This window comes from Mustela putorius, unplaced genomic scaffold (genome assembly GCF_011764305.1).
Source record: "Mustela putorius furo isolate JIRA1106 unplaced genomic scaffold, ASM1176430v1.1 tig00000275_pilon_pilon_pilon, whole genome shotgun sequence".
Taxonomy (NCBI): domain Eukaryota; kingdom Metazoa; phylum Chordata; class Mammalia; order Carnivora; family Mustelidae; genus Mustela; species Mustela putorius.
In genome coordinates, this window is record NW_025421341.1 from 12298770 (window position 1) to 12321510 (window position 22741).

A 22741-nucleotide genomic window follows, 5' to 3' on the forward strand; every position below is an offset into this window, starting at 1 on the left:
GTTGATAGTTAATGCTGAATGAGATACTATCCAGTTGGGAAAGAGATGGAGAAGTATCCAAAGATCTAATTCCCAAGATAATTGTCCTTACCATACCTTGGTTCTATGTCCATCCCTCACCCAGGCAGGTATTTGGGGTTTCTGAACAAAATCCAGGCTCTTCTCTGGGATATCTTCTCTCTCCTTGCTCTACCATCTCCACTGTTGGCATTTGAGAGCATAAATTTCTTCCGTTTTCCTCTTCCTTCCCATAATAATCTAAATAGAAGATACTTCAGCATTAGGGAAAGAGCAAAGTTTATCATCTCCACAAAAGGTTGAGGACCCTGCCATATAGTACTGCAAACACATTAGAGCAAGCAAGCAGTGAGATAGAAAATACTTTTTTTTTTTTTTCAGGCCAGCTAGTGTGGTATGCTAAATAGTATGGTATGTGCTAATAGTATGGTATGATAAATAGCTCGCATGTGATTTTCTGTAGTTTCCTGGCTTTCTTTTGGGAGCCTGCTAAGGACTGGTTGTGTACGATTGCCCCTATTCTTCTGAACTGCAGTTTGGCTTCTGTATCTAATTCTCCACCCAATCCAGAAAGATCCCTATGACTCAAGGACTATCATATTCATTTATTTTCATTTGTCTTGGAGTCTGATTGATGTGTTGGCTGGATCATCTGAGAAGCAGGTGCCAAGATGAACTTAGAAGTGGAAGAGATTTACAGGGAGTAATCCTTGAAAGATAAAAGGAAGAGGAAAAAAAGAGAGAAGGAAAGGAGAGCCTTCAGAGAATGATGCAGATCTGACCCCTGTAAAAAGTGAAAGGAAAGAAAGGAGGATTGGGTACAGAGAGCCTCTGAGTGTGGCGCCACTCCAAGAAGATTGCTTCTAGAGGAATGCTGCACGGGTACCGTGGTGAGCCTTTGCACCACTTCTGTGCTCAGTCATTGGCTAGGGGATGTCTCTTAAATAACATTTAGTCTCAGCTTGAATGCTGAGTCAGATTCTAAAAGTACTCACAGCCAGAGATTGGCAGCAGTTTTTCTCTTTAAAGTAGATTTCAACAGGGTGCAACCATAGCTACCTCAGCTAGGTGAAGGGAAGCAGATGGTCACAGAAAACTCAGCCTTGCTGCATAGGTGAGAGACTAGGTCTAGACAATGGACTTATGCCATCTGTCAATAATATGCATTTTAATTCATGTTTCCATCCATCCACTCATGCGTTGCACGCATCCATATATTCACCCATTCACCCATCCACTCATCCACTCCTTTGTTGTCTTAGAAGATAGCAGCAATCTCTTATGCTTCTGTCACAACAAGAATGTACCCTTGGTGCTGTCATAGAAACCAAATCTAGATTTTGCCTTTTCTGCTACTAAGGCTATAATCTCTGAGTGACAATTGGCTTGTGTCTCCACCTAATCTGCCTGCATCTGCTTGTGACCATAAGTCAAACTATTATCCTTCTGAGGCCAATCCCTTAAACACACATGGATGTTTGCCCAGCAGACACACCTCTTTCTTGAGTCCTACTGATATTTTGTTCCAGTGGGTGGCCTATAATTTATGTTCTAGCCCTTTGACTCAGTCATAAAAGTCATATCACCAGGCATAAAAGGTACATGGCAAGTGGGAATTTCATTGTAGTGACCATGGGTTCAGGGTAAGTGAGAAAAAATTAGGAACAGTAGAAATGGTGAGCTGGCTTGGCTGTGTACATTTCAATTTTTAGGTCCTTGAAGCTGTTTACTTTCAAAAATGACCCTAGCCTTTGTTAGTAATATTTTGTAGAGCTTCTTTCCAACTCAAATGGCAACTAGCCATGAGAAATCAGGAGTTTCATTTTGAGAGCACATTATTTTGGAGGATGAAGATGGTGGAAATGTCCAGGGTTTGGCATGGAAGAAAAATGAAGTTGATTTTTTAAACAAACATTACTGCCAATTAGAGTGTAACCTTCCTCTAAATCAGTAGTCTCAACGGTTCTTCCATTTCTTCTATTTTATTACTCATTCTATCAAAGATAGAATAGCAACCAATTCCCACATCTTTCTTAGAACAATGTCTATGTTTTGGCAAGTCTTCTCTCCTGTGGACTTAAAGAACTACATGTGTTTGTAGGCATGCTATCAAATACTTTAAAGGACATGAAGCTTGCAATAATATTTTTGGGAGTAAATTTTATTGCTCTGGCTTTAAAAAACAATCAAATAAAAACAAGAATTCCATTAGTAGTTGAATATTGTAATAATAGAGTTGAGGATAAATTTTACTGTTATAGGAACTATAAAACAGCAATAATAAAAAACAGTATTATTGTGAATAAATTGTTTGAGATGACTAACTAGAAAGCTATAGAACACAACGATAAGGAAAGATGTGTTAATAATTCATCCTTGTTAGTGAGGAGTCCGTGGCTCCAGCTCATCGGCCTTCGGTGCTCTAGCTTACAGCTTTCATTACATAAGGTTGCAGAAAGATGATCTTTGGCCAGTGAGTTGGTAGAGAAACATATATTGCAGTGCAATTGGACATGGGGATTGAGGAAAATCTAATTATCAGTGACTTTAGGAAAACCCTGTGTAGCAATGCCAAATGATCTCACAACATTAAGAAATTTTTTTGCAGGTTTCTACTAACAATTTGTTTGCATTGTTTGTGCATTTTGGTGCATTTCTTATTTTTATTTATGTTCTTTTGCTTCAGAATAACAGCATGGAATTATATATTTGTCAGAGGGGGAAGATTATTCTAATCTTGCCTTTTATTTGGATTACCATGCATCTTTCTGCCCTGAGTCCATCTTGGTCCAATTCCAAAGAGTAGGAGAATGGAAAAAAAATTTAAAAAACACCCACTGTCAGCTCCTTGGTTCCATTCTCCCTCTGTGGAACTCACAGCTCCATTAAAACCTTTGCTTCAGAGTTAGGACGAGGTGACTGCTTTGACCTGCACATGGATGAGGGAAAGAATGTCATGGGGTTGCATTTTACCTCGCATTCTGAACTTCAACAAAACTCAAATTCAAGATTTCTGAATCAACAATATCCTAAAGGGATGACAGAAGATCATAATGATGAAGTTGCCATTATGATGAGAGCCATGTTCTATGCGAACGGAGTTTTCTATACTCACTGCCTCCACTTTCTCACTTGGCTTTCCTTCTTTAACCAACTCCAGTCAGGCTTTTGTTTCTACCACATGTTGACTGTAATTGCTCTTTTCAAGGTCTCTGGGAACCTCTATTCTGCTATATAAGATTGCTAGTTCTCAGTCCTCATCTGACTCCACTTCTGAACAACATTTGGCCCAGCTGGTAACTCCCACTTTCTTAAAATGCTTTTCTCACTTGGCTTCTAGGACACAACAGTCTCGCAGTTTTCCACCTACTTCGCTGGCTGTTCTTTCTCAATTTCCGTTGCTGGATTCCTCTCTTCTACCAAGACCTCTAAATGTTAGACCAGCCCAAGGCTCAGTCTTTGTTTTTGCCTTCTCACTCTGTATTCACACCCTACATGAACTCCTCATGCTGCTTCAAACACCATCTTTTACAAGCTGGAGTCACAAATTTGTTCACCTCACTCCAGCTTCCCTCAGCTCCAGCCTGCCATAGTTGCTACCCACTTGAAAATCCCCTGGATATCTGATAAGCATGTCAAATTTATCAAAGGCAAATACAATTCTTAAGTTTTTTTCTCTTCAAATCTTGTCCTCTCTCAATTTTCCTCATCTCATAAAAACTAACCACTATTCACTTCATTTTGTGACCTCGAAGTCTAGGAATTAATCTTGAGTTTTCTAATTTCTTCACACTTCACAATTATTCCATAAGTAAATTTGCTTCTAAAGTAAATTCCCAGTGTGACCATATTGTACCGTATCACTATGACTGACTGACCTGAGGCCCCATCATCTCTCCCTTGGAATGATATGGTATCCTTCCAGCTGGCTTTTCTGTTTCTATGCAGTCTGTCTCTTGCCTACACTCTATGCAGCAGCCAGACAAATTATTTAAAATACAAAACCAAAACCTTTTCAGTGATTTCTTAGAATAATATTCCAAGTCCTTACTATAGTAAGACTTATAGTCTCCATAAGATCTGCCCTCTTACCTATCTCCTTGACTTCAACTTCCATCACTCTCTCAACACTACTTTACTCAAACCTTGGCTTTCTTCCAATTTCTTATTGGACCTTATTGGGACCAAGTTCATGTCTTCTCTGGGACCCCTACACATGCTGCTTCCTTTACCTAGCACACTTTTCGTACAAGCTTTTTCAAGAACCACATCATTTACAACTTACCTCAAAAATCATCTTAAATAAATCAGGACAGTCCTCTCCATCTCAGTATAGTCTTGGCCTATGATCACCCCCTATCTCCTTAATTTGATTTCCTTTACTTGAAATTGTATTATTTGTTTGTACACTTGTTAATTATTCTCAATTCTGAGTTTCCATAAATCATAGAGATGACCTGTCTCTTTCATCTTTGTCTGTTTTCATCTTAGTACTAATACCTGGCATAAAGTGGGTACTCGTTACATTTTTGTAACATTGTACATTTTGTAGAATGAATGAGTGAATGAATAAATGAAAGAATGAATGAATATAGATCAAAGGATTCAGACTGGGCCCCGAAATGCCAAGGACTCCTTTAAATCCTCTACTTCTCTGCACTAAATCTTGCCTTGCTCAGTTAGACTTTTAGCAATGATCTTAACTTGAGCTTTTACTTTTTAGTGGTCATGTTTGAGATTTAGGCATATCTGGGTTTGTCTGAAAACACGGTGGGGTATCTGACATAGACCTTTTTGTGAGAGGGCTGTGTGAGAAAATCCACTTGAGAAAGGATTTAAAATGTTTTCACTGTTCAGATTTGGAGAGACCTAGATTCGTTTAAGAAGCTGGCGCTGTGATCTTTCAGAACAGGAGAAGGTATATGATCCAAAATACAGCTTTAAGAGAGAAGTGGAAATCCAAATAATAACCACACCTAACACACCCAGGGTGGAAAACATACAACCCATTAGGCCCAGAAACCTGTGGAAGGAAGAAACTTCTTTCTGGATCTAGAGCTTGTATCTGGATCTGGAGTCCAGAGCTTGTATAAATTTGGTTTTCAAGAGAAATGTATAAATTTGGTTATAAAAAAAGAGAATGACACGATAGATTTAATAAAACAACTGCTCACAACTCATAAGTGACTCTTAATCTCACAAAACAAACTGAGGGTTGCCGGGTGGAGGGGGTTTGGGAGAAGGGGGTGGGATTATGGACATTGGGGAGGGTATGTGATTTGGTGTGTGCTGTGAAGTGTGTAAACCTGGTGATTCACAGACCTGTACCCCTGGGGATAAAAATATATGTTTATAAAAAATAAAAAATTAAAATTGGAAAAAAAAAAAAAAAAAACAACTGCTCACTTAGAATTCTGCTGAGACATTCATTAACTGACTTACCTTATCTTGACTGTAAGAGCCTCCGTATTTATGCCTTCTCAGAGATGTTTGATCCATTGACCTACAGGAGAAGTCCAGGATTTTCTAGTTCTCTGCAGAAGAATGAAGCCTCTGCTTGGGACTCTTTACCTCTTGGGGATCCTGGTTCCTGAGGGGCTGGGATATGATGGGTGAGTGTGAAGTGGGAAGAGGGGCTGATTATCTTGACTTAGATTGTCTAAATGGAAAGCTAGATCCATGTAGCTGGACTCTCCCCTCTTCCTACACATACACACCACCATGAGATGAGAATAATAAAGTTTTATCATTCAACATTACTTTAAGTCTTTGAATAAAAATCTAATATTTTCCAGCACAAAATATGATAAATACCAATAGATATGTCATGTTTTATGATTGAAAAAAGGAAATTATAATGAAAATTAATGAAATATAATTATTTATTATATTCATTATATTTTCATTATTATATTCATTATTATAATTAATGAAAAATAATGAAAACTCTTCATTTATAGTTTCACAACTGGTAAATCATACTATTCCAATTTTTTAAAAAAATGCTTAAAGTGTTTAAAATTTCACCAAGAAATAGTTACTCTTAATATTTTTGGATAGATAGATAATTATGTATTCAGTACTAGTGCCAGAAATTTTCAGTTGAACTGTGTTATAGAAATTTTCTTATGACATTAATACATACTGCAACCACAAATAATATTCCATCATTGCTACATTCCATCATTGCTACTCTACAGTTGATTTCTACTTTGTCATTTTTTTCCATTTTATTTTATTTTTAGTTTTCAAAAATTCATTGTTTATGCACCACACCCAGTGCTCCATGCAATACGTACCCTCCATAATTCCCACCATCAGGCTCACCCATCCTTCCATGCCCCCACCTCTGAAACCCTCAGTTTGTTTCTCAGAGCCATAGTCTCTCATGGTTTGTCTCCCCTTCTGATTTCCCCCATCTCACTTCTCCCTCCAACTCCCAATGTCCTCCATATTATTTTTACAAAAAAGCCATGGTGAGTATCCAGCCACATGAAATTTTTTGCAAACCTTTGATTTTTTTTTTCTTAATATAATTTACAGGAAGTAGAATTCCTGGGTCAGAAGCTGAGAAAAATGTGAGAATCTTGCTATACATTGCCAAATTGCCCTCTAGAAAAATTGTATGTTTACATATGAAAATACCCAGTTGGTTTACTTTGCATTTTGTTGATTTCTAAAAAGTTCAAGTGTTTGTCTTGATCATTACTCATTTTATCAGTTTATAAATTGTCCATTCTTATTATTTGCTTTAAACTTACACATTGTTTAAATGAAACTTACATACTGATCCCTGCCTCTGGAAACTTATTTTGAGAAAATAAAGTATGGGAAAAGTTTTATACACTGAGATGTAGCTTTATTTATAACATAAATATTATAATACTTGGAAATAACTTAAATGTCCCACATTAGGTTATGTAAATGTTGATATGTGATATATGACAATGGAATATTATTTATCTATTAGAATAAAGATTACAAAAAATTTAATAGCATGAGAAAAGACATGTATTATGCTAAAAGCAAGACACAGAGTAGAAAATGTAATAAAATAAATAGAATAATAAAAGAAAAAATATGTACCAAAGTGGTCATTGTTATCCTTGGTTGGGTGATTTTTCCTTTTTTTTTTTTTTAAGGATTTTTAAAAAAATTTATTTGTCAGAGAGCGAGCACAAGCAAGGTGGCACAGGCAGAGGGAGAAGCAAGTGCAGGGAGCCTGATGGCGGGGCTCCATCCCAGAACTCTGGGATCACCATCTGAGCCAAAGGCAGACACTTAATGACTGAGCCACTGAGGCACCCTTCATTCTTCATTTTGTGAATATTCTTTAATGAAGATTTGAACAAATATTTTTCAAACCCAGGTTAAATTATGGAAGTGATGTGGCACAGGCAGGGGGACTTAAGAGGACTTCCATTGGATAACTCAAGTGCAGCTTCTGACTGTACTTGAGGACAACATCTTACATCTTCTAGTCCTGGTCCTTAGTGACTGTTTGTATCATCATTATTATTTACTAATAGAAAATAATGTCCACTCTGGTATGGCTCTTACCAATGCAAAACATAGTTTACCTGCCATTTTGATACTCTATTCATTACCTATGGTGTAATAATAGTCTAGAAAACCTATGATTAAGAAAGATTGCAAGATTTGTAATATTTATTTTGAGCATTTAGAGAGGTGGACTCTTCTATATACTGCACACTCCCAATAAAAGTGTAAATCTGCAGAATCACTTGGGATTTAGCAATATGAACCAAATGCCTTGAAAATACTCACACCTTTGACCTACTATTTCTTCTTCCTGGAATGTAGCTCAAGGAAATAACCAGAAATGAGCACAAAGATTTATGCAAAAAGTCGTTAACTCCAGAATTATTTACAAGAGCAAAAAACCAAAAGGGGAAATAGATTTAAGAGCCAGCATAGATGACAATATTTAAATAAATGATGTTATGTAATATATACCTACTGTCAAAATATTATACAGTCATTGAAAATAATATTCATAAAAAGTTTTCATTGGTTAGAGGAAATGCTTCCGGTAGGATATCATGCAAAACAAAGGAGTAGAATACAAAACTATATATAGATATAATCTGCACTGTGTTCAAGAAAAAAATACGCACAGATAAAAGATTGATGAGAAATATGCCAGAATATCAACAGGGGATTCAGGGAAGTGGGATTATTGAAGATTTTTCCTTCTTCTCTTTTTTGTTTTTCTCCTCTCCGTACTTTCTAAATTTTCCACGATAAGTGTATGCTAATTTTGTAAGAAGGAAAAAAAAAGTTTGAAAATACATTACTGTCATGAAATATTCATATAACTGTATCCTTACGAAGTATTGAAAATACAAAATTTGCCTCAGTATTCATTAGATTCTTGCCTTTTTATACATTCCAATCAAAACTCCACTAGACAATCTTAGATCTACAATATTTATTAATAATGTACCCCAAAGGATCACTTTCTTTGTTAAACATTTTATGAATTCCTATTCAAAAAGAATACACACAGTACAATAATCTTTTCGTTTGATTGGTGAGATGAGACTGGTGATAATTTGGGGGATTAGCCAGCTTTTCCTCCCTCTCTACATGCATTATGCATTACCCAAGAAATTGCCTAGAAACAAAGAATTGCCTTTTCTAAGTATATGGTTTCAACATTGCTTGAACTAAGTATTTGGGTTTCTGAGGTTTAAGTATTGTGTTTAATCTCATGTAAAAATGATAAACTTTCCTAGGAACAGAAGTTTTCACTCAGATACCATCCAGTTCTTCTCCTTCTTCGCCCTCTCCTCCTCTTCCTCCCCCCTCCCCTTCCTCCTTCTTGTTCTTTTTCCTTTTTTTGGCATATTACATTGTCCTAGTCTTTCAGTGCTGACGGAGCCTAGGCAACAAGGTACTCACACATTTGGCAGACATTAGCTGGGGGAAAACCAAATGTTGGTTCTTGATGGTGTCCAGTTACCTTTAATTTCTTCCATTCTATATGATGGAATTGCCAGGGAACACCAACCCTACTGAAACAGGAATTCACTGGGACCAGCCCGGCTTTGTGTGTACTCACTTTCCCCATTGAGTAGAAAACTATGATAAATAAGATAAATAAAGACCCAAACATTTGCTGAACTGTGTGAAGGATGGAACCGGGTCACTCTGAAAGTCACCATCTCTGTCCCAAAAGTGTCGTGAAAGCCTCTCTGATGATCTCATTTCTGGATTGGACTGGACGGGCAGGACAGCCAGGGCGAGGATGGATTGAGTGAGGGCTGAAAAGATATCCTTCTCAGTTACTTCATTTCTTCTCCTCTCTCTCTCTTTTTTAATTCTCTTTCTTTCTTTCTCTCTTTCTCTCTTTCTTCCTTCCTTCCTTCCTTCCTTCCTTCCTTTCTTTCTTTTTTAAGATTTTATTTATTATTAGAGAGAGAGAGAGAGATCAAAGTAGGCAGAGAGACAGGCAGAGGGGGGTGGGGGAAGCAGGCTCCCTGCTGAGCAAGTCACTGGGATCATGACCTGAGCTGAAGGCAGAGGCTTAACTCACTGAGCCACCCAGGCACCCTGTCCTCTCTCCTTTCTGAAAAAGTACTGAAATTGTTTTCTAGTTTCTTTATAATGCTTTTTTTTTTAATTTTTTAATTTTTTATTTTTTATAAACATATATTTTTATCCCCAGGGGTACAGGTCTGTGAATCACCAGGTTTACACACTTCACAGCACTCACCAGATCACATACCCTCCCCAATGTCCATAATCCCACCCCCTTCTCCCAAACCCCCTCCCCCCAGCAACCCTCAGTTTGTTTTGTGAGATTAAGAGTCACTTATGGTTTGTCTCCCTCCCAATCCCATCTTGTTTCATTTATTCTTCTTCTACCCACTTAAGCCTCCATGTTGCATCACCACTTCCTCATATCAGGGAGATCATATGATAGTTGTCTTTCTCTGCTTGACTTATTTCGCTAAGCATGATACGCTCTAGTTCCATCCACGTCGTTGCAAATGGCAAGATTTCATTTCTTTTGATGGCTGCATAGTATTCCATTGTGTATATATACCACATCTTCTTGATCCATTCATCTGTTGATGGACATCTAGGTTCTTTCCATAGTTTGGCTATTGTGGACATTGCTGCTATAAACATTCGGGTGCATGTGTCCCTTTGGATCACTACATTTGTATCTTTAGGGTAAATACCCAATAGTGCAATTGCTGGGTCATAGGGCAGTTCTATTTTCAACATTTTGAGGAACCTCCATGCTGTTTTCCAGAGTGGCTGCACCAGCTTGCATTCCCACCAACAGTGTAGGAGGGTTCCCCTTTCTCCGCATCCTCGCCAGCATCTGTCATTTCCTGACTTGTTGATTTTAGCCATTCTGACTGGTGTGAGGTGATATCTCATTGTGGTTTTGATTTGTATTTCCCTGATGCCGAGTGATATGGAGCACTTTTTCATGTGTCTGTTCGCCATCTGGATGTCTTCTTTGCAGAAATGTCTGTTCATGTCTTCTGCCCATTTCTTGATTGGATTATTTGTTCTTTGGGTGTTGAGTTTGCTAAGTTCTTTATAGATTCTGGACACTAGTCCTTTATCTGATATGTCGTTTGCAAAATATCTTCTCCCATTCTGTCAGTTTGTCTTTTGATTTTGTTAACTGTTTCCTTTGCTGTGCAAAAGCTTTTGATCTTGATGAAATCCCAGTAGTTCATTTTTTCCCTTGCTTCCCTTGCCTTTTGCGTTGTTCCTAGGAAGATGTTGCTGCGGCAGAGGTCGAAGAGGTTGCTGCGCCGTGTTCTCCTCAAGGATTTTGATGGATTCCTTTCGTACATTGAGGTCCTTCATCCATTTTGAGTCTATTTTTGTGTGTGGTGTAAGGAAATGGTCCAATTTCATTTTTCTGCATGTGGCTGTCCAATTTTCCCAGCACCATTTATTGAAAAGGCTGTCTTTTTTTCCATTGGACATTCTTTCCTGCTTTGTCAAAGATTAGTTGACCATAGAGTTGAGGGTCTATTTCTGGGCTCTCTATTCTGTTCCATTGATCTATGTGTCTGTTTTTGTGCCAGTACCATGCTGTCTTGATGATGACAGCTTTGTAATAGAGCTTGAAGTCCGGAATTGTGATGCCACCAACGTTGGCTTTCTTTTTCAATATCCCTTTGGCTATTCGAGGTCTTTTCTGGTTCCATATAAATTTTAGAATTATTTGTTCCATTTCTTTGAAAAAGATGGATGGTACTTTGATAGGAATTGCATTAAATGTGTAGATTGCTTTAGGTAGCATAGACATTTTCACAATATTTATTCTTCCAATCCAGGAGCATGGAACATTTTTCCATTTCTGTGTGTCTTCCTCAATTTCTTTCATGAGTACTTTATAGTTTTCTGAGTATAGATTCTGTGTCTCTTTGGTTAGGTTTATTCCTAGGTATCTTATGGTTTTGGATGCAATTGTAAATGGGATTGACTCCTTAATATCTCTTTCTTCTGTCTTGCTGTTGGTGTAGAGAAATGCAACTGATTTCTGTGCATTGATTTTATATCCTGACACTTTACTGAATTCCTGTATAAGTTCTAGCAGTTTTTGGAGTGGAGTCTTTTGGGTTTTCCACATATAGTATCATATCATCTGCGAAGAGTGATAATTTGACTTCTTCTTTGCCGATTTGGATGCCTTTAATTTCCTTTTGTTTGTCTGATTGCTGAGGCTAGGACCTCTAGTACGATGTTGAATAGCAGTGGTGATAATGGACATCCCTGCCGTGTTCCTGACCTTAGCGGAAAAGCTTTCAGTTTTTCTCCATTGAGAATGATATTTGCGGTGGGTTTTTCATAGATGGCTTTGATGATATTGAGGTATGTGCCCTCTATCCCTACACTTTGAAGAGTTTTGATCAGGAAGGGATGTTGTACTTTGTCAAATGCTTTTTCAGCATCTATTGAGAGTATCATATGCATGCCAGCACTGTTCAAAGAACTTGATATATATACACTTATTTAACCCTGACAAAAAAACCTTATGGTAAATTATCCCAGGTTGTTGATTTGTTCTGAAGATTTTGTTACATAGGCTAAATTACGCTTTTATTATACCCTAGAGAATCAGCATAAAATATTTATTAGCCCATTTAAAAAACTGTCTGGTTTTGATTCAGACTATGAAGAAAGCAAAATAAGTATTAGCATTATAAAGAAACTGTTTTCTAGTTTCTTTATAATGCTAATACTTATTTTGCTTTCTTCATAGTCTGAATCAAAACCAGACAGTTTTTTAAATGGGCTAATAAATATTTTATGCTGATTCTCTAGGGTATAATAAAAGCGTAATTTAGCCTATGTAACAAAATCTTCAGAACAAATCAACAACCTGGGATAATTTACCATAAGGTTTTTTTGTCAGGGTTAAATAAGTGTATATATATCAAGTTCTTTGAACAGTGCTGGCATGCATAATTACTAGGACAACACTGGTTGTTATCACTGACTATGCTTGAGTTAGGAATTCTCCATCCCTTGTCGTCAATATACTTAGTGTACCATTTAATTAGTAGTCAGTCAGGCAATTTTCTTATCAGACTTCATGCCTTATTATGTAATGGCTGAATTATTTTGCTTTTCATGTATTTGTTTCTAGTCCATTAAGTGGATTTTAAGGTCTGTAAGAAAGAAATCTACTTTTCTACTGCTATTATCTATTACTGATTTTTTATACAGTACCAAGAGTACCAACCTCTTGGGTTGCTGAATGGGTTAAATAAGATGATAATATAAATGCTTTTATCAGTGCCTAGTATATAGTGCTCAATAAAGGTTAACTGGTATCATAAAATACATATATTTTCTGATTATTTGATAAAGACATTAACTGTGCTTCTGAAAATTTATGTGTAGGTTGAATTTTTATTGAAACACACCAATGGTTATACATATTTTCTTTATAAATGATAATGTGTTTTGTCAGTCAGCTTCAATGTATTGCTTCTACCAGTATATGTATTTTATATTAGAATTGCTCACTCTGAACGAAGCAGTCTTGCTTATTTAAGAAAAAAAAATTAAATGAATGATATGTATTAGAAACAAATCCCTGAATAACATGGAGAAGCATATTGCTCCTCAACTATTATAATTTTAATTACATTTGCTTCTTTTAATCTCCTTCTAAAATTCATTTTCATTATTTTAACTGATTATTTAGGCAATCTTATCTCATGAGATTTTCATTTGAACAAGGTAAATAAGGTAAAATTCATTCAGCAGTGTAATAAAACATTTACAGTTTTGAGGGTAAAGAACTCATTAAGAATAACAATTCTTATTAATATTAGCTATTCTTATATATATTAGTAACAATTAAAAATAATAAATATAGTTCCAAGTTTAAAGTCATAGAATTGTGTAGGGAAATTGATTCTGTTACAGCGGGTAATTGTGGTATATGGTGCTAAATGAACCAGATTAAAAAATTAAAATTTAGTCAATACAGTTCCTGGAGTTATGTAACTATGAATGGACCTTGAGTTTTAATTAATTTTATCAAAATATTTTATGGTTCGGTATTGTTTAAAGACAACACCAGGTAGGTGGATAAATTATTCTCCATACAATTTTCATTTTTGAAACTATTGCACCTAAATAGCATTTTGCTTTGCTTTGTTTTGAACTACTAGTGTGTTAACACTTATTAAGCCTTAACTAGGTGTCAGAGTTGTGCTCACTGTAACATGGATTACATTTAATTTATTAAATTTATTTATTAAATTGATCAAATTTATTTATTAATCTTTATAAGAAACTTTTGGGAAGGTATTCTTATTCCCATTTTACAGATAAAGAAATAAAGTTTTAGGGAAAGAGCAGATATAATACCACAAATGTTCAGGGAGAAAAATGAGAAAATAGATAAAAGTCATTGAAGGGAGTTGGGGGAAATTGGAGGGGGAGATGAACCATGAGGACTGTGGACACTGGAAACAATCTGAAGGTTTTGGAGGGGTGAGGCGTGGGAGGTTGGGTAAGCCTGGTGGTGTGTACTAAGGAGGGCATGTATTGCATGGAGCACTGGGTGTGGTACATAAACAATGAATTGTTTATGTGAAACAATGAATTGTTTCAGTGTTCTGGAACACTGAAAAGAAATTAAAAAAAAAATAAAAAATAAAAAACAGTAAATACACACACACACACACACAAAGTCATTGAAACATTAAATAATTCAATCTCTGACATATATCTTTGCAATGAGAGATCATGATCCAGAAGTTCACACTCCAGCTTCTCAAAGGCTCAGATCCTACTGCTATTAGCATGGTAATCACTCCATACATATTTGTTGGGTAAATGAATTATCAGCTGGTATGTGTTCATAATGAAAATATAATCCTGTTTCTTGCTTAAATAAAGACTTTTAGCTAGGAGACTAAAACATTCATCAAACATTTGTGTGGCTTACAGAGAGGGTCCTCGCTTGTGACTTACTGACTCTGTGACTATTTGCAAGTTACTTTATTGCTCTTGGCCTCAGTTTTCTTATGTATAAAATATGGATGATGACACTTCGCCCGTTGTAATGAGAATAAATTATATAATGTTCACTAAAGTGTTCTTTTAAGTACTGGCACAATATCTGATATAGAGGAGAGGAACTGAATAGTTTTTTTAAACTGTTTGTTGGGGCACCTGGGTGACATAGTCAGTTGAATGTCCAACTCTTTGTTTGGGCTCAGGTCTATCAGTGTTGTGAGATCTCCACACTCAGTGCAGAGTCTGCTTAAGTTTCTCTCTCCCTCTCCCTCCCCCCCTTCCTTCCACTCTAAATAAATAAATAAACAAATAAAATAAACTGTCAAAAGATAAACAATAAGTAGACAATCTGAATAGACCTATATCTATTAAAGAAACTGTATTAATAATTAATAACTTTCCAAAAAAGAAAGCATCAGCCCCAGATGGGGTCTTTGATGAATTCTATCAAACACTTAAAGAAGAAATTACACTAATTCTCTACAATCTCTATCAGAAGATGGAAACAGAAGGAATATTTCCTGACTTATTCTATGAGGTTACCATTATCCTAATAGCAAAATCAGAAAAAAATATGAAAAACAAAACAAAATTACAGACCAATATATCACATATGAACATAGATATAAAAACCCACAACAAAATGTTAGCAAATTGAATCCAACAATACATAAAAATAATTATACAGCACAACCACCAACTGAAATTTATCCCAGATGTGCAAAGCTGGTATCATATTTGATAATCAACCCATGGAATCCACTACATCAATAGGGGAAAAATTTAAAAATCACATGATACAGAATCAATAGATATAGCAAAAGCATTTGACAAATACCAACATCCATTTGTGATAAAAACTCAGTATATTAGGTAGAGAAGGGAACTTCCCCAACATCATAAAGAGCAGCTTAATGGTGAAAAATTAGAAAGTTTTCTGCTAAGACCAGAAACAAGGGAAGGATGTCCACTCTTCAAACTGCTTTTGAACATTGCATGGGAGGTTTAATCCAATACCATCAGACAAGTAATTGAGATAGTAGGTATACAGATTGGAAAGGAAGAAATAAAACTGTCTATGTTCACTGATGACATGACCCTCTATGTAGCAAATCTGAAAGAATGACAAAAATACCCCTCCTGGAATTAATATGTAATTATAGCAGGGCTGTAGGATACAAGGTTAATGTACAAAAGTCAATTGCTTTTCTATATACCAGCAATGAGCAAGAGAAATTTTAAACTAATAATTATATTATCAACCCCCCCCCAAATAAAATACTTGGCTGTAAACCTAAGAAAATATGTACAAGATCTATATGAGAAAAGCTATAAAACTCTAATGAAAGACATCAAAGTCATCAAAGACATCAACTAAACAAATTGAGAGATGTTCCATATAATAGATAGGAAGACTCAATATGGTCAAAAGGTCATTTCTTCCCAACTTGATCTATAGATTCAGTGCAATCCCAATCAGAATCCTAGCAAGTTATTTTGTGGATATTGACAAGCTGGTTCTGAAGCATATATGGAAAGGTAAATGACTCAGAATAGCCAACATAATATTGAAGAACAAAGTTGTAGGACTGACACTACCTGACTTCAAGACTTATTATAAAGCTACAGTAATCAAGACAATGTGGTATTGATGAAAGAAGAGAGAAATAGATCAATGGAACAGAAAAGAACACCCAGAAATAGACCCACATGAATATAATTAATTGATTTTGACAAAAGAACGAAGAACACAATAGAGCAAAATAGTATTTTTAACAAATGATACAGGAACAACTGGACATCCACATGACAAAAAGAAAAAAAGTGAATCTAGACACAGACCTTATACCCTTCATAGAAATTAACTCAAATTGGGTTGTAGACCTAAACGTAAAATGCAAAACTAAAAGACTCCTAGAAGATAATATAGGAGAAAACCAAGCAATGTGATGCCCCAGTTTTGTTTTGTTTTTGTTTTTCTTTTTTTTTAAAGATTTTATTTATTTATTTGACTGACAGAGATCACAAGTGGGCAGAGAGGCAGGCAGAGAGAGAGGAAGGGAAGCAGGTTCCCTGCTGAGCAGAGAGCCCAATGTGGGGCTCAATCCCAGGACCCTGGGATCATGACCGGAGGCAAAGGCAGAGGCTTTAACCCACTGAGCCACCTAGGCGCCCCTTGTTTTTCTTTTCCAACATTTCCTTAGCAATTTGGGGTCTCTTCTGGTTCCATACAAATTTTAAGATTGTTTGTTCCAGCTCTTTGAAAAGTGCCGGTGGAATTTTGATCAGAATGGCATTGAAAGTATAGATTGCTCTAGGCAGTATAAACATTTTAACAATGTTTATTCTTCTGATCCATCAGCATGGAATGCTCTTCCATCTTTTTGTATCTTCTTCAATTTCTTTCATGAGTATTCTGTAGTTCCTTGAGTACAGATACTTTTCCTCTTTGGTTAGGTTTATTCCAAGGTATCTTATGGTTCTTGTGTTTTAGTAAATGGAATCGATTCTCTAATTTCCCTTTCTTTATTTTCATTGTTAGTGTACAAGAAAGCAACTGATTTCTGTACATTGATTTTGTATCCTGTCATATTACTGAATTGCTATATGGGTAGTTTGGGGGTGGAGTCTTTTGGGTTTTCCATGTAAAGTATCATGTCATATGTGAAGAGAGTGAATTTGACTTCTTTGTTACTAATTTGAATATATTTCATTTCTTTTTGTTGTCTGATTGCTGTTGCTAGGACTTCTAGTACTATATTGAATACCAGTGGTGAGAGTGGACATCCTTGTCGTGTCCCTGATCTCAAAGGGAAGGTGGTCAGCTTTTCCCCATTGAGGATGATGGATTTTTCATCATCACTGTGGATTTTTCATAGATTTTATGAAGTTGAGGAATGTTCCCTCTATCACTATACTTTGAAGAGTTTTAATCAGGAACGCATGCTGTATCTTGTTAAATGCTTTTTCTGCATCAATTGAGAGGACCATGTGATTCTTCTCTCTTCTCTTATTGATTTGTTCTATCACATTGATTGATTTGCGAATGTTGAACCTCTTTTGCATACCATGGTTAAATCCCACCTGGTCATGATGGATAATCTTTTTAATGTACTGTTGGACCCTATTATCTAGGATCTTGTTGAGAATCTTAGCATTCATATTCATCAGGGATATTGGTCTGAAATTCTCTTTTTTGGTGAGGTCTTTGCCTTGTTTGGGGATCAGGGTAATTCTGGCTTCATAAAAAGAGTCTGGAAGTTTTCCTTCTATTTCTATTTTTTGAAGCAGCTTCTGGAGAATAGGTGTTATTTCTTTTTTGAGTGTTTGGTAGAACTTTCCAGAGAATCTGTCAGGTCCAAAGCTGTGATCACCAAGACAGCATGGTACTGGTACAAAAACAGACACATAGACTAGTGGAACAGAGTAGAGAGCCCAGATATGGACCCTCAACTCTATGGTCAAATAATCTTTGACAAAGCAGGAAAAAATATATAGTGGAAAAAAAGACAGTGTCTTCAATTAATGGTGCTGGGAAAATTAGACAGCTATGTATAGAAGAATGAAACTTGACCATTCTCTTACAACATACACAAAGATAGACTCCAAATGGATAAAAGACCTCAATGTGAGCCAGGAATCTATCAAAATCCTAGAGAAGAACATAAGCAGTAACCTCTTTGACATTGGCCACAGCAACTTCTTTTAAGATAATGTCTCTAAAGGCAAAGGAAACAAAAGCAAAAATGAACTTTTGGGACTTCATCAAGATCAAAAACTTCTGCACAGCAAAGGAAACAGTGAACAAAACAAAGAGGCAACCCACAGAATGGGAGATGATATTCAAAAATAACACTACAGACAACGGGCTGATATCCAAGATCTGTAAAGAAGTCCTCAAACTCAACACATACAAAATAGATAATCATGTCAAAAAATGGGCAGAAGACATGAACAGACACTTCTCCAAAGAAGACATACAAATGGCTAACAGACACATGAAAAAATCATCATCATTAGCCATCAGGGAGATTCATATCAAAACCACATTTAGATACCACCTTATGCCAGTTAGAATGGCCAAAATTAAGAAGACAGGAAACAACATGTGTTGGGAGATGATGTGGAGAAAGGGGAACCCTCCTACACAGTTGGTGGGAATGCAAGTTGGTGCAGCCACTTTGGAAAACAGTGTGGGGATTCCTTAAGATACTAAAAATAGAGCTACCCTATGACTATACAATTCCACTACTGGGTATTTACCCCAAAGGTAAATACAGATGTAATGAAAAGAAGGGCCATCTGTACCCCAATGTTCATAGCGGCAATGGCTGCAGTTGCCAAACTGTGGAAAAAACCAAGATGCCCTTCAACAGATGAGTGGATCAAGAAGATATGGTCCATATGTACAATGGAGTACTATGCCTCCATCCGAAAGGATGAATACCCAACTTTTGTATCAACATGGACAGGACTGGAAGAGATAATGCTGAGTGAGATAAGTCAAACAGAGAGAGTCAATTATCATATGGTTTCATTTACTTGTGGAACGTAAGGAATAACATGGACTGTGAGTTGGAGAGGAGAAGTGAGTTGGGGAAATTGGAGAGGGAGACAAATCATGAGACACTGTGGACTCAGAAACAAACTGAGAGTTTTGGAGGGGAGGAGAGAAGGGAGATAGGTTAGCCTTATAGTGTGGGCATTAAAAATGCCACATATTGCATGGAGAACTGAGTGGGGTGCATAAACAAATGAATTTTGGAACAATGAAAATAAAATGATAATATAGAAGAAAACCTAGATGATTTTGGATATGGCAATGATTTTTAAATATAACACCACAAATGCAATCCACAAAAGGAATAATTAATAGCTTGGATTTCATTAAAATTAAAAACTTCTGCTCTGCAGAAGATGATGTCAAAAGAATGAGAAGACAAGCCAAAAGCTGGGAGAAAATACTTGCAAAAGATGCATCTGATGGAGGACTGTTGTTTCAAATAAACAAAGAACTCTTAAAATTCAATAGTAGGAAAATAAACAACTTTAGTCAAAAATGGGCAAACTGCCAGAACGTATACCACACCAACAAAGATATGCCAATGGCAAGTATGCCTACAAAAAGATGTTCAACATCATATGTTATTAGGGAACTGCAAGCGAAAACGAGACACCACTATACCCTATTAAATGGCCCAAATCCAAAACAGTGACAACACCAAATTCTGGTAAGGAAGTGGAGCAACAGGAACTCTCATACATTGCTGGTGGGGATACAGAATGGTCCAGCCACTTGGGAAGACAGTTTCTTGGAAGGTAGTTTCTTATAAAACTAAACATACTTTTACCCCATGATCCAGTAGTCAGGTTTCTTGGTCCTTGCCCAAATGAACTGGCTGGCAACTTATACCCACACAAAGCCCTGCGCACAGATGTTTGTAGTATCTTTATTTATAATTGGCAATTAAGCAATTAAGAAAGATGCCCTTTAGTGAATGAAAGGATAAATAAATTGTGGTACTTCCAGATAATGAAATATACAACTCTAAAAAGAAATGAGCTATTAAGCCCTGAAAAGGCATGGAGAGAAGTTAAATGCATGTTACTAAGAAAAGAAGCCAGTCTGAAAGGCTACATACTGTATGATTTCAGCTACTTGACATTCTGGAAAGGGCAAAAACAATGGAGAAAAAAAATTTTCATTGGTTGCCAGTGATTGGGAGGACGCAAGGATAAATAGGAAGAGCATACAGGATTTTTAGGACAGTGAAACTGTGCTCTATGATACTACGATGGTAGATAAATATCATTACACATTTGTTTAAATCCATAGAATGTGCAACACCAAGAGTGAGCCCTAATGTAAAGTTTGGACCTTGGGAAATAAAGATGTGTCTGTCAATGTCAGCTCATTGAATCTAACAAATGTTTGACCATGGTGTGGGATAGTAACAGTAGAAGAATATTCTCTCTCTCTATATTTTCTCTCTCTATATATTCATACAGTATATTACTCGGCCACAATAAAGAATGGGATCTTGCAATTTGCAACAACATGAATGGACTTAGAGGGTATAATGTAAAGTGAAATAGATCAGACAGAGAAAGATAAATACCATGAGATTTCACTCATACAGGATTTAAGAAATAAACCAAATGAGCAAAGAAAAAAAAGAGACAAACACAAAAACAGACTTAATTACAAAGAACAAAGTGGTCCATTTGAATGGTGAAAGGGGAGATGTGTAAAATAGATAAAAGGAATTGAAAGTACACTTGTCATCATGAGCACTAAAAAATGCATAGCATTGTTGAATCTGTATTGTATATCTGTAACTGATATAACATTGTTTAACATACAATGTTATATATATTCATACTTCAATAATGTTTTTAAATTAATTTTAAAAATATTGCAGGCTCTTCAATCAGGTTGTCCATTATTGTCAGTTATTGTCAACCCCAATAACATTTTCCCTGTGACTCGATTTCTTCATCTCTGTAATGGACATAGTAGGAGTACCTATCTCAGAGTTTTCAAGAGAAGTAAATGAGATTTAAATTGTGTGAGTGTCTTGTAACACATTTCAGTTCAATAAGTCTTAGCTATTATTTCTTTTACAAATTTAAAAGTATGTTTATCTACAACATCTTACTGAATTACCCAGCTTCCCTGCAAGATTGGAATGGCTGTCCTCACCTCACTCTATTGATGAAGAAACTACCATTTGGAGCGAAACAATTATTGCCCCAGTTCTCACAGTCAGTAAGTCACAATGAGAAGATTCTTAACACTGGCTTTTCTCCTCCAAAGCCTGTTCACAGTGCTTTCTACCACCTTTTCATCAGCTTTCCAATCCTCATTGTATTCTAGTTTCTTCACTGATTTGAGTCTGACTTTCTTCTGCAGATCCCTAGCACAAACCAGACGAGGGGTTTTGGAAGAGACAGTGAGGCCATGGAGGAGCCTGGACACCTATTCCTATACCAAATATCACCCCATGGAAGAGGTGCGCAAGGACACATGGAGTTTGGTGGTGGCCACAGCCTACTTTAGGATGGGTGAGGGATGGTTCATAGGGATGAGGTTGGAGAATCTCAAAATATGAGGTAGAGATTTGCCTGTGCCCTGAGTTCAAGGGATGGCAGAAAATCATCTTTTGGCTGAAGATATAAATCCTTTCATATGAAATAAAAAGGTAAATAAATAGAAATTAAAGGAAAAGAACCGCCTAGCCAGTTTTGCTCCTGTGAACATGGACTAAAATTAACCCTTACTCTTGTTTGTCAGCTTGTTAGCCAGTTTAAGCAGGGCAAGGCCGACGTGTATATGGCTGTGGGACATGGAATGGAGAAGCCCTGTGAGTCAATCCCATTTACCTGAAAATGTGGTATTTCTTGGAGGGTACAAAGGAAGCAGGCAGTAGTTCTTAAAGGGGGAAAATTTCTCTTAAAGAAATACTCATATTGTTACTAAGATGAATTTGGTTATTGTTGAAACTGGATATTGTAAAAAAAATTAGCTACTATACATGTATATTTGTGAAGTATGCATGTGACTTCATGCAAAGCTTTTTTTGAAGTATAAATTTCTAAACATAGAATCTTTGGGTTAAAGGTTAAGCACGTCTAAATTTTTATATAAATGTTCAAGCTGCTTTCCAAATAGGTTTACCGTTTATTCTCTCAGCATTTGGGAGTATATTATCATTTTCCATAATTTTTTTAAAGAATGAAAGAATGAATTGACACATTCTTTTGTAGCTATCACCCCCAAGTGCTAAAGATTCTAAAAATTTGAACAAGATCCAGGAAGGCCCATGGAAAGCTTAAGTTCCCGTATGGGAGATAGATCACACCTGGCTTGACCACTTGCCCTGTGACCTTGACCAAGACACTTACCTCTTTGGTCTTTGGTTTCCTCACCTGTGAAACAGGAAGTCAGTACTGATCTTGCAGCTTTTCTGTGACTGTAAATAGAATACACTACACTACTTCTGATTAAACAGCAGATAAATAATTGCTACTGTTGTCCTGCTGTTTGTAGCTTTCCCAGGGCTTTTGACACCTTCATCTGAGTCAGCCCATCACGAAGCATGTACAACACCCCTGTGAGAAGTTTTCGTTCTCCTCCTTTGACAGAACTGAATCAAAAATACTCCACTGACATATTATTCCTGTT

General features: G+C 36.5%; 1 protein-coding gene across 6 annotated transcripts in view; it reads left to right on the forward strand.

The window, feature by feature from the left end:
- Positions 1-22741, forward strand: part of CPO (carboxypeptidase O) — a 60163-nt gene that overhangs the window by 24862 nt on the left and 12560 nt on the right. For 4 of the 6 annotated variants that reach the window (XM_004764244.2, XM_004764245.3, XM_004764246.3 and 1 more), the window contains 2 exons: positions 5528-5630; positions 21470-21569. In XM_004764244.2, coding sequence (XP_004764301.1) covers positions 5528-5630; positions 21470-21569 — 203 coding nt within the window. Of the gene's footprint in view, positions 1-5502; positions 5631-21469; positions 21570-22741 lie in introns of all 6 variants that reach the window. The other 2 variants (XM_004764248.3, XM_004764250.2) reach the window with 1 other exon arrangement.